Genomic DNA, 17,150 nt, shown 5'->3' with positions numbered 1-17,150 from the left:
ATCAACAACAGACATATTCATATTTATATAAGCACCCAGCTCCTGGTATCAAAAGCTATTCTCTCTGATATCTCCATTGATATTCAACAATTCAGCCTGGAAGTGGCTTCCAGTGACATATTGAAAACAAAGAATGCCAAGTTCTACAGTTCACTTGAACTACGAGTGTTATCTCTATTTATTCAGATTACCAGAGGTCATGTTTTGAGAGGCAATTCACTTGTGTTTCATGTTTCACAACCTTACTTTTTGTTCCCGTTATACCAACTATGTAAATTCCAGTTACTGTTAACAGCGTTAAGTGTTGTTTAGTCTTTAATGAGTTAAAGAATACGCTAGATATGATGATACTTCACTCCCTGAGTCTATAAATTTGTAAACTTCAGAAGTCCCTGGTATTATAGGTTGTGGATTGTTGATAACTAGGTTTTGTTCTTCCAGCAGTAACCATTCTTTTGTCGGTATTTTGTGCATGAAATTAACATACTTATCATTAACTAGGCCTCCTAATGTACCTCTATGACCTGGGCTCCAGCCCTGGATCCAGATCACACTACTTTTTCCTCATTGGTTGGTTACCAAATCAGCACACTACGTTACTACTTTGTGCTCTATTATTACTTGGCACAAATTCCTGCGAAGTTACTGGACCTAAATTCAAAGATGGTTGGTTCTTCTGATAATTATCATTGCCATTATTTCTGTTGCACTGGTGTACTCTAGCAAAGTTGGCCTCATTTTTTTAAAAATTATTATTATTATTCCTTTTGTAATTCTGATTTTTACTTTGTTGTACACTCTCATTGTCGTCCTTACTTAAGGCATCAAGTGCGTCCACAAAGGGCAACAATGCTTCTAATATTTCCCAGCCACTACACAAGATGTCTTTTCTTTTCCTCCATCGGTTTATCTAAATACTTCGCCCGTGTTAAATGCTAGTGAAAATATTTTCTCATAGTACCCCACATATTATTGTAATATTTCAGGTCCCGCAAATCTGATATTAACTTCTCTTGTGCACTAGCCGACCAGTATTTTTCTTTAAATTTCTTCTGGAAATCTTCCCAAGAAGAAAAGTTCTCAATATTTACAGTACCCCATTCTGAGGCTTCCCCTAAAATGTACCCCACAGAAAATTCAATTTTCTTCGCATCTTCCCAGTTCTTTGGCAAAGCTTGATTGAATCTTTTCAAAAAATGAGTTGATATTAATATAATAGAGGGAAACAATCCACATGGGAAAAATTTATCAAAAAACAAAGATGATGTGACTTACCAAACGAAAGCGCTGGCAGGTCGAAAGACACACAAACAAACACAAACATACACACAATGTACATCCCCATCTGGCTTAAACTTAGGGAATTTTTTTGATAACCCCAAATTCGCTCCCCATTGCAAATCAGTAACTACTTAAGTAGTTAACACAGCATTCAGTGAAGTTGTCTGTTTTTCCACTTTGTCCTGGATAAGTTTGAATTCTTTCCATAAGTCATCTATAACCTTTTGAGTATCTGAAAGTTCGGAAGAAACAGTAGGCGATATGTTCCTGGAGGTTACTCTCGCAGCAGCTTTTCGATCTATCATTTCCTCCACCTGTTCCTCCAAACTACTGACATTTATAATGTCTGACTTCGCTAGTTTCTCTTTAAAGTTTCTTTCTGCATCACCTACTCATGTATTAATACCTGTAATTTGTGATTGGATTATTGGGATTAATATATTTTGCTTGTTGGCACACTCTTTTAAAGTATGCGACCCCTGCTTTACAGCATCAAACTTAACATAACATACATTTTCAAATGAACCTAACTTTTCATTAATTTTGGATTCAACCATATTACATGTTTCTTCAATATCAAATTCTAATTTCTTTGTCAAACCCTGGATTTGATCATTCTGTTTCTGACTAAAGTAAATGAACAGTTGATTTACATGGCAGTTTACTTCATTCTTTAATTCTAATTTCAAATCCTCTACTTTAGTATTTAAATCATCAAATACAGTATTTAAAGCCCCCATGCTTTTGCATGAACTACTAAATTCTTTGCTTTATGATTAAACTTTGGCATTGAGCAAATTTAATTGAGAATTTACTGAGCCTAGTTATTTCTTTAGAGTTTCATTCTTAGCATTAGAAGCTTCATTTAGTTCCTTTCTTAAAGCTGCTGAATCTGTACTCTGTACATCTAATTTAGCATTTTGTGCTTTGATTAGGTTTACTATCTCAGACCAGTCTGGCATTTCTCTACTAACTCTCATAGCCGTAACTGGTTCTTGAGGTTTTTTTCCATTTGTCCTAAGTTATCCATATTGTTATTAACTTTAGACCTAGTAATCATTTTAAGAAAATTCAACTCTGAGTATAATAACTGCAATAATACTGTACATTCAAGGGCTAATACCACATTGTATTAATACAATAAAGTTCTGTTTTATGCACACCTGATGTAGAATTTCGGCTGCGTCGATGAGTGGATGTGTAATCAGGACTGGTGAACAGCAAGTGGTGCCGGCGACGTTGGATGTAGGTTTCTCCATCTGCATACCCATGACGTGTGAAAGCTGTATACTCCCCACACCAGATCTTCTTATTCGAATTGTTCTCAGTGTATCTCTTCTTAGTCTAATATGTTGAGATCTTCTCTCCGTTCTTTTAACATTATTACTTTTTTACGTCTTCCCTTTTTTTTTTTTTGCATTTACTAATTTTCACCATTAGAATTTATAGGCAGAATCCAAATCCGTGACTGGTATTTTTGTCTTATTATGCTTGGTTGCTATGGCAACATGCAACATCAACTTTTCTCACTTTCGTCTCTAATTCCCATTTCTTTGGCTCCTTTTTCACACGTCATCACATTCTAATGCTTTAGGACAACTAAGAGTGTGTGATGTGTATGTGCAAACTTCCCACTTCTCTTAATTTGAGTCAACTTACTTGGTGTACACAGGCAATCTTCTTCTCTAGATAGCTGGCTTCTGGAATCTCTATAAACTTCTTCTCTGAAGAATGATGCTAGTTACAGGAACCTTAAAGACTCTCTGTCTATTTGTGAAATAATTAGGTACTCGAAGAATACTTTTCAACAACTATTGGTATATTTGAGCTTCATAAAGAACAAAATTCACATTTCGCTTATAAGCATTTGACTTTTTGTAAGTCACTTGTATCGTCTCACATCAGAAACAGATTTAAGGATGTTTTAGAAAAGAGTTGGCTTAACAACCATAACAAACCGTGAAATACATCTTGCCTCCAGCAAGCCCAAGATAAGAGGTTTTTTTTTCAGAATTAAGAATCTCAAATATTTGTGTTATTTGTAACAATGGTCACTGATATGATTAACACAGAATAACCTAGAAGTTCCATAGTTCTTCCTTGCTCTTTCACTATGACTTCCATGGATCGACCGACAAGTACTTGTCGGTGCAGTTCAACCGCCATGTCTACAATCTTTTTACGACAGACTTCAAACCTGCACACACAGACATATGATGTGTAGTAGGTAGGATTCTATCATCCCACTCCTACATCTAAAATATTGTGTGTTCAAGACGGTAGAAGGTCGAGTGGTTCTAGAATTTTTGCCAAAATTCTCGAAACACTACAGTCTCACCCAGAAACTTCTCATTGCTTTCTGAACTGCAAGCCGTACTGAATTGAGCACTAAGGAGGTAATCACAGAATTGAAGAGCCCATCTACTAATGGAAATGGAGTGATCTTTTGCTGGATGTTTTTGAGAATGAGCTATTGTTTTTATGTGCCATCTTAATATCAATTATTTATTATGTTGATATTAATAAGTCACTTTTTATTGGTAATTTCACAAGTATTTACGTATGTCTCTACCAGTGGTACCTAATCACAACTGACTGATTTTTATTGTGTTACAGTTGTCCTGTGACTCCAGCGAGCACAGAAAATATGCACACAGCACAAGTCCACCCATCACCGACTTATATGAGGACAGGACCACATCCTCAGCCAAACAGCAGTACAGCTCCAGTGCAGGTACATACTGAATTTCATCAGATATGCATTACATGTTATGTTGTCAATATTATTAATTTTATTTGTGTTTATGATAATTACACAATGAATTTGTTACAATAAAATGTTTGAAGTTCTGTTTTCTGGAACTCGCCAAGAGAACAATCAACAGTGATACATCCGTATTCAGTTGTATAATATCAGTTGCATATTTTTCAGTGTCAGTTCATTCCACCTTTGAAGGACTTTGCTATTTATACTGAATGTTATGTATACAAAATAAAATAGAGTTCGATTTCGTAATTGTATTGTGTTTCAAATCATTCTCTTGTTCCGTGGTTCTGAACAAAGAGAGACCAGTAACCATTAGTCAATATCATTTATAGATTCTTTTTTTGTTATTAACTTTGTCAAAGGTCATTCTTTTTCAAAATATGAATGTAAGTGTCCATGGTTACAATGCAACTGTCACTTTCTTGCATGTTTTTATCAGTTGCTAGGAGTGATAAGAACTTTGGTAGTGTGGAAATTCTTATGAAAGGTAATAAAGTTAACACAAGGCAGTTACAGTTTTACTCTCTGTGAGGGAACTTGCAGAACTATCACTCCTGGAAGAAAGGATATTGTGGAGACATGGCTTTGCCACAGCCTGGGGGATGTTTTCAGAATGAAATTTTCACTCTTTAGTGGAGAACTTCTGTGACGTTTGGAAGGTAGGAGACAAGGTACTGGCAGAAGTCAAGCTGTGAGGACAGGACATAAGTCGTGCTTGGATAGCTCAGTTGGTAGAGCATTTGCTCATGAATGGCAAAGGCCCCGAGTTTGAGTCTCGGTCTGGCACACAGTTTTAATCTGCCAGGAAGTTACTTGTGGTGTGTTTGCAAATCTATTCACTACAGGGCAAAGTGCTCATAGGTCTAGGTAAATAGATGAAATGTAGAAATAATTACTGCAATAAAGTAGAGGTAATCCTGCATTATGTAAATTCATTGAGTTCTCATAATCCGTTTAACAGTTTTGAGGTTCAGACACCCGGAAAAATTTCGGACACAGAAAACCACCCAGTTATGCCAGTATTTAAAATGTTTTGGGCACATTTGTGTTTGATGTATCTTAAAGAGTAATACGTACTTAAAAAGACCAAGCTGCAAGTTTTATTTTTTATATCTATTTTAGTTCTGTGATGGATTGCAAATTTTACTATAATGATGACAGAAAGTCTTTCCAAACAAAAAGTATTATTTGAATTCTTGGGTAATGTAACTCATAATTGGCTTCTGTATAAAACGTCTGTAGCAACAATATTAGCTGTGGAAAACTCTAGCACACTGCAGCTTACCTGAATATGAATCTCCTTCAGACTGTTCCCACTATGATATTTCTCGCACTGAGCTATAATCACTGAATTCTTACTCCAGAGCATCATAAATTTCTTGGTTGCTCAACAAATGTGACAGGCATCAGCGACACCTTATGAATGCATGTACTATCTGACAACAATGTGAGCTCACATTGGCTTACACAGTTGCAACAGCAGCTCTTAGTAGTGTGCCGACTCACTGTTCAGTGGAGTTAGCACTGATATGAAACTTCATGGCAGACGAAAACTTGCCATGTGGCACCAACCTATGACAACCTATTCATGGACCAGATGAACCCTTCCTAACCACCTCGAATCCCAAGTCCCTCACAGGGTTCAGGTTCATCGACGATATCTTTGTGATCTGGACCGAGGGTGAGGAGACCCTACCTACATTCCTCCAAAACCTTATCACCTTCTTCATTCACTTCACCTGGTCCTCCTCAAGCCAACAAGCCAGTTTCCTTGATGTTTACCTTCACCTTAAAGATGGCTACATCAGTACCTTTGTCAATACTAATGTACCAGCCACCAGCAATACCTCCACTTTGACAACTGCCACCCATTCCATACCCACCTGTGGTCGTCGCATGTGTATGATGAACAGTCTCTCACTCCAGATATACCAAGGGTCTTACTGAAGTCTTCACAGACCAAAATTGCCCTCCCAACCTTGTACAGAAACAGATCAACAGTGCCTTGTCTTGCCATTCATATACCACTTCCCAAACTCATAAGGCCACAAAGGAGCATTCCCCTCGTTACTCAATACCACGCAGAACTGAAGCAGCTGAATTACATTCTCTGTCAGGGTTTCGACTACCTCTCGTCATGACCTGAAATGTGGAATATTTTACCCATGATCCCCCCCCCCCCCCGACACATACACACATATTCATGCACACAAACAGTGCTATTCTGCTGCTGACAAACCTAAGCAATATCCTTGTCCACGTCTACTCCACCCCTGCTCACAGTCCCTTCCTTCTTGGCTAACATCCCTGTAATAGACCTAGGTGCAAGACTTTTCTCATACATCATCCCCCCCTCCACCACCACCTACTCCAGTTGGATCACAAGCATCACCCATCCCATTGAAGGCAGGGCAACATGTGAAAGCAAATCATGTGATCTACAAACTAAGCTGCAACCACTGTGCTGCATTCTACGTGGGCATGACAACCAACAAAGTCTATCTCAACATAGATGGCCACTGACAAACTTTGACCAACAGATTAAAACAGAACAGTGCCATAATGTCTGTAGCAGTATCCAAAGAAATAAAATTTGTGTGTTTCATCAGAACATTAGAAGACTGAAAAATAAGATAGATGAGCTTTTTGTATGCCTAGAAAATGGGGTAAATTCTGAAGGTATAGATGTTTTGTGTCTCTCTGAACACCATGTAACTAAAGGGATGAAGAAGTTAAATTTAAGACATTACAGATTAGCATCTTATTAATGTCAAGTCAACATGGAAAAAGGAGGAGCTGCTACATCTATAAAAACTGGACACAAAGTCATAGATAATGAAACAAATAGTTTTTGTGTAGATCAGACCCTTGAAGCATGTGCCTGTGAGTTGCTACTGCAACATACTTCTATAGTAATTGTAACAATCTACAGATCCCCTCAAGGTAACTTTCAGTTAGTCATGAAAAATCTTGAGGCATTATTGAGCTACCTGTCAGACAAAAAGAAACAGTTAGTGGTTTGTGGTGATGTTAATGTAGATTTCTTAAAAGATATGGATAGGAAAAATGAGCTAGAATCTTTGTTTGGTTGTTTCAATCTAGTATCTGTTGTAAATTTTCCAACTTGCGTGCAGCAGGATAGTAGGTCACCTATTGATAACACTTTCATAGACAGTGCTCAGGCAGAAACAATTAATGTGTACCAAGTTGTTAATGGTCTATCTGATCATGATGCACAGTTAATGGAAATAACACATATAGCACCTTACAGGATTCAGGCAGGCTCACACAAGGCAGGGAAGCTTATTAATGCGAACAGGATACAAAGCTTTAAGTGCAGCCTAGAAGAGGTAGAATGGGATGAAGTATACACAGAAAATGATGCTGATGCCAAATGCAGTTTATTCCACTGTAGATTTGTCTCAATATTTGAGAGTTGCTTTCCTGAAACGTTATCCAAAAAAGCCATTACAAAGTCAAGTAAGCCATGGATTACTAAGGGAATTAAGATATTGTGTAAGAGGGAAATATATGGACAGGCAAGTATAGGTCAGGATCTGATGTTACTTGCTTACTACAAAAGATACTGTAACATTTTAAGGAAAGTCGTCAAGAAGCTTATGCATTCTGACAGAAATTAATAATGCGGATAATTAGATTAAAACTATATGGAATATTGTCAAACAGGAGATGGGGCAGCCTGACAGTGCACATCATACCATAGCAATAAAGCTAAATGATGATGTTGTGAGTGATAATTCACAAGTTGCAAGTATCTTTAACAACCACTTTCTGAATGTAGCAGCAAAAATTGGGTTAAAGGGTTCAGTTGAAGAAGCAAAAAAAATATGTTAAAAATGTCATTCCCCAGAACTTTAGGCCTTTAGAAATAGCAACAACATCCCCCACTGAAATTAAGGGAATTATAAATATACTGAAAAACAAGAGCTCATGTTGTGTTCATGGAGTCTAACAGAATTTTGAAGTGTTGTTCTAATTTAATAAGTGGAGTCCTTAGCGATATATGTAATGCTTCGCTGGCTCAGGGAATTTCCCCAGACAGATTGTAAAATGCAATTGTCAAACCTGTTCATAAGAAAGGGGACACTAGTGACTTAAATAATTATAGAACAGTCTCATTGCTGACTTCATTTTCTAAAATATTCGAAAAAGTTATGTATTCAAGAGTAGTCTTACATTTAAGTGAAAATAATTTACTCAGCATGTCACAGTTCGGATTCCGGAAGGGTTACTCGACTGAGAATGCTATTTACACATTTACCCATCAAATAGTACAAGCCCTAAATAATAAATTATCGCCAGTTGGTATTTTTTGTGATATATTGCTATATCCAATTCTGTACACCGATTAGAGTCATACCGACAATTGATGTAGCATATGAACAGGGCTCAGTTAACAGGGTAGATTTATCCAAATTTTTGGGTGTTCACATTGATGACAACTTGAACTGGAAAAAGTATATTACTGAGCTTCTCAAACAACTAAGTTCAGTTTCTTTTGCTCTTCATATTATCGCTAGTCTTGGTAATAAAAAAATCAGCTTCCTAATGTACTTTGCATATTTATACCCAGTAATGTCTTATGGAATAGTTTTCTGGGGTAACTCACTACTTAGACATAAAGTATTGATTGCACAAAAGGGAGCAGTGAGATAATTAGTCGTGTTCATCCAAGGATGTCCTGTAGGCACCTTTTCAAGGAGTTAGGTATTTTAACTGCACCAACAGAGTACATATATTCACTTATGAAATTCGTTACAACTAATCCATTTCAATTCGCGAAGCCGCATGGGATTAGCCGAGCGGTCTAAGGCGCTGCAGTCATGGACTGTGCGGCTGATCCCGGTGGAGGTTCGAGTCCTCCCTCAGGCATGGGTGTGTGTGTTTGTCCTTAGGATAATTTAAGTTAAGTAGTGTGTAAGCTTAGGGACTGATGACCTTAGCAGTTAAGTCCCATAAGATTTCACACACATTTGAACATTTTTCATCAATTCGCGAAGAACAGTGATGTTCATACGTACAACACTAGAGGGAAAAATGACCTTTCCTATCCATTATTGAAGCTGTCAGTTGCTCCAAAAGGAGTATGTTATTCAGCAACAAAAACCTTTGATCATTTTCCCAACAACATAAAGTGTTTGGCAGGTAGCAGATCAAGTTTTAAATCTAGCTTAAAAAATCATTTCTTTTGAACGACTCCTCCTACTCCATGGACGAGTTTCTGTTTCAGAAATGGTTAGAAAAAAAATTACCTCTTAATGTAGTTGCGTGTGTAGAACTAAAAATTTCATTAATATTAATATTAGCACTATTCATGTGTGTATATATATATATATCTTGTAATCTGACTTGTTCCACATCGTATCGATAAAATAATCAGGAAAATGATATATGGAACATGACATAACTAAAACTAAAACTAAGGACACCTGGACCACCCAGTTGCTGAAAATTGTGCCCTATACAATGTGCTCCACTTCAGTGACTGCTTCAGAGCCTGTGCCATATGGATCCTTCCTACCAACATCAGCTTTTCTGAATTGTGTAGGTGGGAACTCTGCTTGCAATATATCCTAAGTTCCCATAGCCGCCTGACCTCAGTCTTCACTAGTCCCAGTCCTTCACTACCTATCCCCTTCCCTGCCCTCAGTCCAGCACTACATAACCTTCTGTTCTACCAGTGTACCCACTAGTCACTCTACCTTTTTTTCCCTCCTCTGTTTCTCTCCATTTCTCCTTTCCTCCTCCCCCTTCTAACCTCCAGAGTACACTTAGCAGCCGTAACCTGTCTTCACCACATACCTACATGCTCCTGCAATCATCACTACACCCCCCCCCCCCCCCCTATCCTGCGATCCCTCTCCCTCACTGCTGCAGCCTTCTCCTCACCTCCACCACCCAGATTTCTTCTCCCATCAGGCACAGTTGCATGCAGTCCAGCCACTGTGGCCATGTATGTGTAAGTCATACTTGCATGAATGAATGTGTGTGTGTGTGTGTGTGTGTGTGTGTGTTTTTTATGGTAAGAGAATGCTTTTTTGGCCGAAAGCTCCATGTATGGTAATCTTTTAGTGTGTCTAAGGCCTTTTGGCAGAAAGCTCCATGTATAGCAAGCTTTTTGTGTGGCTGTCTGGGACTCGGCACCTCCTCTACATGATGGATAACAATCTATCCTTTTCATAATATTGTCAGAATTAAGATTATCACATTTAGAGATATGGGGCAATATGTGATTGCTTAATGGGACACTTTATTTTTATTATTATTATTTTTTTAAAATTGTATTTCGATTGCCCCCAACACATTTTCTGGCGTACTATCTCAATAAATTAGAATGCAAAATGTGCCTTTTGGAGAACACGTTCAGAATACCAAATCCAGAAACACTCAGAGTTACCCATTAGAATACAAGGCGCAAAAATATGTTAAATATGGTGACATTGGCCAATATGTTGGACGTGTACATATCTGGTATCAGCCTATAGCTTTTGTTATTGTAGGAACAGGCAAACACTCTGCATTCTTGTCTTCACTTTCTTCTTGTTTCCGTGCTACCTGTCCTGCAAGGCTTCATCAGTTGTCACAGACTAACAGATGGTGACACATTCGTTACATTCAGCATATGCATCAAACTAAAGTAGTTAATGTTTTTGCTTCCTGCATTATTTGTTGTTGTTGTTCAGCTGCAATTTTTTCATTTTCTGGTGTGATGTCTTCTTTAAGTATCTGACAAAAACCAGCCTTCCTGAAGCAGTTTGAAATTGTACACTCTTGCACAGTTGCACAGAATTGCAGGCACTTCTTAAAAAATGCTTAGCATTGATCAGCCTCTTCTGTACAAGACTCTCATTGTATTTTTGTTTCAGGCATTTTATAATGCCAGAGTTGAATAGTTGAAGGTGGCTTCTGCAGACAGTAGGAGAAAACCTTACATTTATGTGACATAGGTATGACATACTTTGGTGCTGTACTGTGCACTGGTCAATAAACAGTATGATTTTGCTATTAACGTCCAACATTGCATCCCAGGTATGCAATAATTTTTCGAATATAGTTGTTGTTACCTATGCTTTTGCATTAGATGCGTATTTACAGGGAAATGCTCACACATTTTTAAAACAGTTTTGCCTCTTCACCTATCAAGTTATTAGTGGCATTAACCTTTCCAGTTACAAGTGGCACAAGCTTTTCTGTTTCCCTTTCATTACAACATAATGAGACAGTCAGTCTTTTTGCTAAATTTTCTGCTATGGCATCTCTCTCATCTGAACTCAGAATGGTTTTTTCAGACAGAAGGTGCAAAAAATAAGCCCATTTCTTCAGCACTAAAAATGTTATTGACACTGTACCTTTCTAAGATTGGCAGAAGAGTATTTTTTCATGACTAGACAATGTCAATGTTTATGCTTCCAGCCTCTCCTTGAACACATTTATACAGTAAATCCAACCATTAGATGCTTTGAAATATGCATTTGTGCCAAATAAATCATTTTATAATGAACTACAGTACCATCAGTTGAAATACATCCACTTCAGTAACATGTTTTCCAGGTCTGGAAACTGAACTTCTTACGTACACATTTTTGTTTCTCATTTCCTCCTTAGAAATAAATTGCTTTAATTGTTTTTCATTTTCTCACTGTTGGATTTAATGTTGATGGAAGAATGTTCAATTTTCGTGCAATGTCAGCATGCCTCAAGTGAACTTTTATCCACTTCCTGAATAATGTTCCACTTTTCTTCATTTGTTAACTGTCTCACTGTCTTTTAGTCCATATCATATTGGAACAGTGTTAAAAAAGGCCACAGACTGAGAGTCAGTCACACCTTAAATACCACTGAGTTACACTCTAATAACTTTTCAGTTTATTTTTTGCCTGCTACAACTTTAATCCTGCCTCCACTGAACAGCTCTGTCTCCCTGGATGTTTCGTCACTTCTCAGCCACAAGTGCCCTAGGCCTACCACTCCCAGAACTCATGGCTGCAAAAGTTGCAGCAGCCAAACAATACAGACACTGCTGAATTTAAACACACTAAGCAGGGATGGAGAATGTATAAACAAGTTGTTTTAACAGGCATTTAATGCAGTTGGGAATAGGACTTCCAGAAACTGACATACTATATGGGAAAATGCAGCAATGAAGGACATACTAATGAGACTCCATTGTAATTACATTTTAAGAGTGGAAAATTGTAGAACACAAAGATTTTGTACATGAATAACTTTTGAAGTTTGAATTTTCTGGAAGAAGAAAAATGTTTGTTGAAACGAGGAGAAAGAGGACTTTTAATTAACTATAACAATCTAGAAACAAACAATTTTTTGCAGCATTGGAAATTTCCTCTGACTAAATGTGTAGTAAATTAGTAATATTTCATTAAAGAAAATGTTTCCATAAAAACCAAATGTACAATATCATTGGCTTTCATTAAATTACACAGTGAGTAATAAAGTTTAATGAAATAACGTCTGAACAAGAATTTAATAGTTTCATGTAACTATCTTATACATGCAGCTAATGAAAATGTGTCAAAATGGGCAAAAATTACTGTGTGTTTCAAAGTGAATATCAGCATTTTAAGGTTTTTTAGTATTTATTACAGTTGACTTACAATTATAAATAATAGACGAAACCGTTTTGCTAAGGGAAGAGTACGGGACAATCGAGGAAGAGAGAGAGTCTTTTACGCTTAGCCCCAAGAAATCATTTTGGAAGACTAGTCTTGAATTAGAAATTGCAGTTACATCTGGGTGGAGACTTTTAAGGAAATGCTTGCAGCTATGTCCTTATTGTTTGCAGTCGTTACAAGCTCTAAAGCCTACAGACTACAGTTTACATGCCAATGTAGCAAATGAAATGTTGCTGCATGATGAAGACTCTCTGAATTGTGTTACTTCAGTAATGAATCTACATTTCACCTAAGTGTGATGTGAACACACATAATGTGCACATCTGTGGGTCATCAAATCCTTAAGAGATGGTACAGCTGCAATAAGACTCCCATAAATCGAATGAGATGGTACAGCTGCAATGAGACTCCCATAAATCGAATTTTTGTGTGCCATATTGTGGCCTTTCTTCTTGAGTGAAGCAGCTGTAACTGATGTTTTGTTATTTTGGTCCACTAGAACTAAGGCTCTTCCCTCAATTATGAGAAGCTAACATTATTTGGCAGCATAACGGTGCGCCCCCTCACTGGCATAACTTTCTCTCTCTCTCTCTCTCTCTCTCTCTCTCTATCTCTCTCTCTCTCTCTCTCTCTCTCTCTCTCTATCTCTCTCTCTCTCTCCCCCTTCTTCTTCTTCTTCTCCTCCTCTCCTTGTTTTTATGATTGATCAGACGACGTTCTACCCGGTCACTGGATTGGATGTAAGCAGCCGCATGACAGAGCTTGTTTCACATGGCCTCCAGCTTCACCCAATCTGATACTGTGCATACTTTTACCTTTGGGGGTTCATAAAGAATCACGTGCATATGCCTTTGTTACCAGCAGATCTACCTGACTTGAGGAACAGGGCTGAAGTAGTTGTTGCAACAATTACTCCAGACACATCGATCAAGGTTTGGGAAGAACTTGCCTATTAACTCCATGTGTGTCCTTTGTCAAATGGGCTCACATTGAACATGTGTAAGAAAAACTGTTTATTTTATATATTTATTCATCCAGTAAATCTCTACAGATTGTGGGATCTCATTTGCACATCACGCGCACACACACACAGGTTACATATAACTTAAAAATTTATTTTTAACATTTCAGTAAATTCATTATATGTATTTGATCTTGCTCTAGAAGCAGTAGTAGTTTATGCGTTTTCTTGCTTCATGTCTGTTGTACTTCACACGGTTTAAAAATTCTGCCACTGAATAGAAGCAGTGATCTAATAAGAATGCCCTTAGGGATTTGTGAAACACATAAAATGAAGAAATAACTTTCATGAGGCAGACTATTGTACATTTGTATTGCACCATTTGTACTGAAGTTTTAAAGTCTGTTGTCCTGAACATGATGTTTGTCTTTTTGTCTAGTATTATGTTTGTGTACACTACAATTTTGATTTATCTCTTTGATATTTTTCCTCGTGTATTTACACTAGTAAAAAGACAGGGTAGAGGGAGGATGGAAGACTTCTGAAAGAGCAGCCTGCATGAGTCAGTCTGTTCTGCATGGTGCATTGCTCTTACAACTCTTTTTTGGGTCAGAAAGGTTACTGATCTAGTAGCTGTGCTACCCCAGAATACAATTCCATACTGTAGAATACTGTGGAACTGGGCCAAGTATGCAATTGTAACAATGTGGAAGCTTGCTTTGTGTGCAAGTAAGCATAGGCTGTAGCATACTTTTTTCATTGTTGTATTCATTTTTGTTTTATGTGTCTCTCATTTAAAATCATTTTGAAGCCATATGCATAAAAATTTTGTTTCCAGTGAGGGTGTAATTCCTTCAGCTTTTTATTTTTACTGAAGTGTTGCAGGCTTGCCCTTTCAAACAGAAATTAAGCACAGTCATTTTGGAAGTGTTTATTATTAGTTTATTTCCTCCAAACCAGCCATTTAGGTGGTCTGTAGCTTTATTTATGTTTTCTTGTAGCTGTGTTTATGTTTCCCTGTAAGAAGGATGCTTGTGTCATCTGCAGACAAGGTATTTAGTTGGGGTTCTATGCTTACGTCTAGGTCGTTTATATACAGAAGGAAAAAAATAAACCTGAGAATGGATCTTTGAGGGACTCCAGTTTTGATTATTCCTGCAGCTGAAAAGTATGTTCTAGTGCTCTCATGTGTAGTTTATATGTTATTACTACTTTTTGTTTCCGATTTGGCATGTATGAGGAGAACCACTTTTAATGCAATGTCTCTAATGCCACACTTTTGGAGTTTTTCCAGCAAGATTCTGTGGTCTAAAATGTAAAATGTCAAAAGCTAAGAAAATACCAGCATCATTTTGTTTATTTCCAGTTCTTCTAGAGCATTTTGTAAGAAATTACATGTGGCATTGGTCATAGATTTATTTTCTGAAAACTGTGTTGGGCATTAGTGAGGATTTTGTTCTTATTCAGAAATTCCATTAATCTGTTATACACACTTCTTTCAATGAGGATGGCAAAAACTGATATTAATGAGACTGGTCTATAGTTTTCCAAATTTGCTTTGTCACATTTTTTTATGAATAGAGATCACTTTGGCAATTTTAAGACAGTCAGGAAAGGTTCCGGTTGAGAAAGATGAGCTAATTATCTCAGCAAGGGGTGTTGCAATGTTTATAATACATTCCTTTATGATGAAGTCTGGAATACTATCAATTCCTGAGGACATTTTTCTGAAGGCTTTTGTTATGTGAATGATTTCGTTCAGGGATATGTCATAGAAATAGATTGAGTGGAGGTAAGAATTTACTTTATTCTTTTGGTTATTGTGCTATCTTTCTTATTATTAATTATTAGATTTGTTGTATTGTCTTCATAGTGCTGCCTGAAGAGATATGCAAAACTCCTGCAGGTAAGTAATTCCCCTGTTGTCACAGTTCAGTGTGATAGTTTCCTTTTTACTATTTCCTTCCTACTTTATTACTTTCCAGATTGCTTTGCTTTTATTTACTGACTCTGATACAAACTTATCATTGGCCAATATTTTTGCCTGACATATGACTTTTCCATACACTTGCATATATTTTGTGATAAAACTGATATAGGAAAGGGATATGTTGCAGCTTTTTCTGTAACTGAGCAATTTTCTGTTTGTGTTACTTGAGACTTTTATGCCTCTTGTTATCCCTGACTTTGCTTTTAGATTTGTGTTTGTTACCACCCTTGTTTTGAGAGGAAATACTATTTCAAAATAATAGTTGAAGACGTCAGAGAACTTTTCAAACTTTTTGTTGGTGTTATGCAACTGAGAAACTTCTTCCCACCCTTCTCTTGATAGCAAGTGATTGAATGTTTCTGTGCTTTGTGTGTTGAAACTTCTTGTAGTCACAGTCCTTTTTATGGTTTTGTCTGGGTAGTTAACAGTCTGAGAGGGCTACCACTTGAGCTTCATGATCATTAAAATTTGTATTTACACATTTTGCTGTACAGGGTGTGTTAACAAATATTTGGTCCTCAGTAGTAGCAGAAGTTTGTGTAATTCTTGTTGTGGTTGTAATTGTTTGTTTATGTCTATGATGTCACCAAATCTCACTTACTGTCATTTAAAACTGTTAGTTCACACCACAACAATGTAAATAATGTATGTAACATCTCAGCAACAGAAACTATGAGCTGTAAATTTCTGGCTGTGTATGTTGATGAAAATTGATAGTGTATGTGGAAAAGTAAGTAATTCCTTACATCTCCTTATCCAATTCACAAAGGTAGTTCCTACCCAAACAATGAAAGTGGTGTATTATGGAACAATATATCCCTGTCTTAATTATTGGATTGAACTAAGGGGCTGTGCATCTAATGTCAACTTAAAAAGAATCTTGCTGTTCTAGAAAGGAAAATGGAGTGGGCCATAGAGATTCATGTTGTAAAGTGTTTGTGCAGCATGAATACCTGACAATATATCCTTTATATATACTTGTATTTAAATTAGTTACTTTCTTTACGAGCCAACCAACAGAAGTTATCAAGTGCAGTGATGCACATGATCACAACACCAGGACAAAATATAACTATTTCTGGAAAAGAACAACATTTAAAATGACAGACCGAAGCCCATACATCAGTGTCTTAATTTGTAAGAATATTATGAAAAGGATAGTTGCTACTCACCATATAACGGAGATGCTGAGTTGCTGATAGGCACAACAAAAGGACTGTCCAAAAGTGAGCTTTCGGCCAACAAGGCCTTCATCAGAAACAGAGAAAACACACACACACACACACACATAAGCAAATGAAAATGCAACTTACACACATGTGACCACAGTCTATTGCTGCTCAGACCAGAGACTGTGGTCATGTGTATGTGAGTTGCATTTGTGCGCATGTGCTTTTGTGTGTGTGTGTGTGTGTGTGTTTTGTCTATTTCTGATGAAGGCTTTGTTGGCTTAAAACTCACATTCTGACAGTCTTTTTGTTGCGCTTATGTGTGACT

General features: G+C 37.1%; 1 protein-coding gene across 1 annotated transcript in view; it reads left to right on the top strand.

The window, feature by feature from the left end:
- LOC126443737 (uncharacterized) overlaps positions 1–17,150 on the top strand; it is a 448,679-nt gene that overhangs the window by 403,634 nt on the left and 27,895 nt on the right. The window contains exon 11 of the mRNA XM_050090959.1: positions 3,898–4,015. Within this exon, the coding sequence (XP_049946916.1) occupies positions 3,898–4,015 (118 nt within the window). The remainder of the gene's footprint in view (positions 1–3,897; positions 4,016–17,150) is intronic.

The sequence above is a fragment of the Schistocerca serialis genome, chromosome 1 (assembly GCF_023864345.2).
Source record: "Schistocerca serialis cubense isolate TAMUIC-IGC-003099 chromosome 1, iqSchSeri2.2, whole genome shotgun sequence".
Classification (NCBI taxonomy): Eukaryota; Metazoa; Arthropoda; class Insecta; order Orthoptera; family Acrididae; genus Schistocerca; species Schistocerca serialis.
Note: the sequence above shows the minus strand (reverse complement) of the source record. Positions and strands in the feature narration are given on the sequence as shown.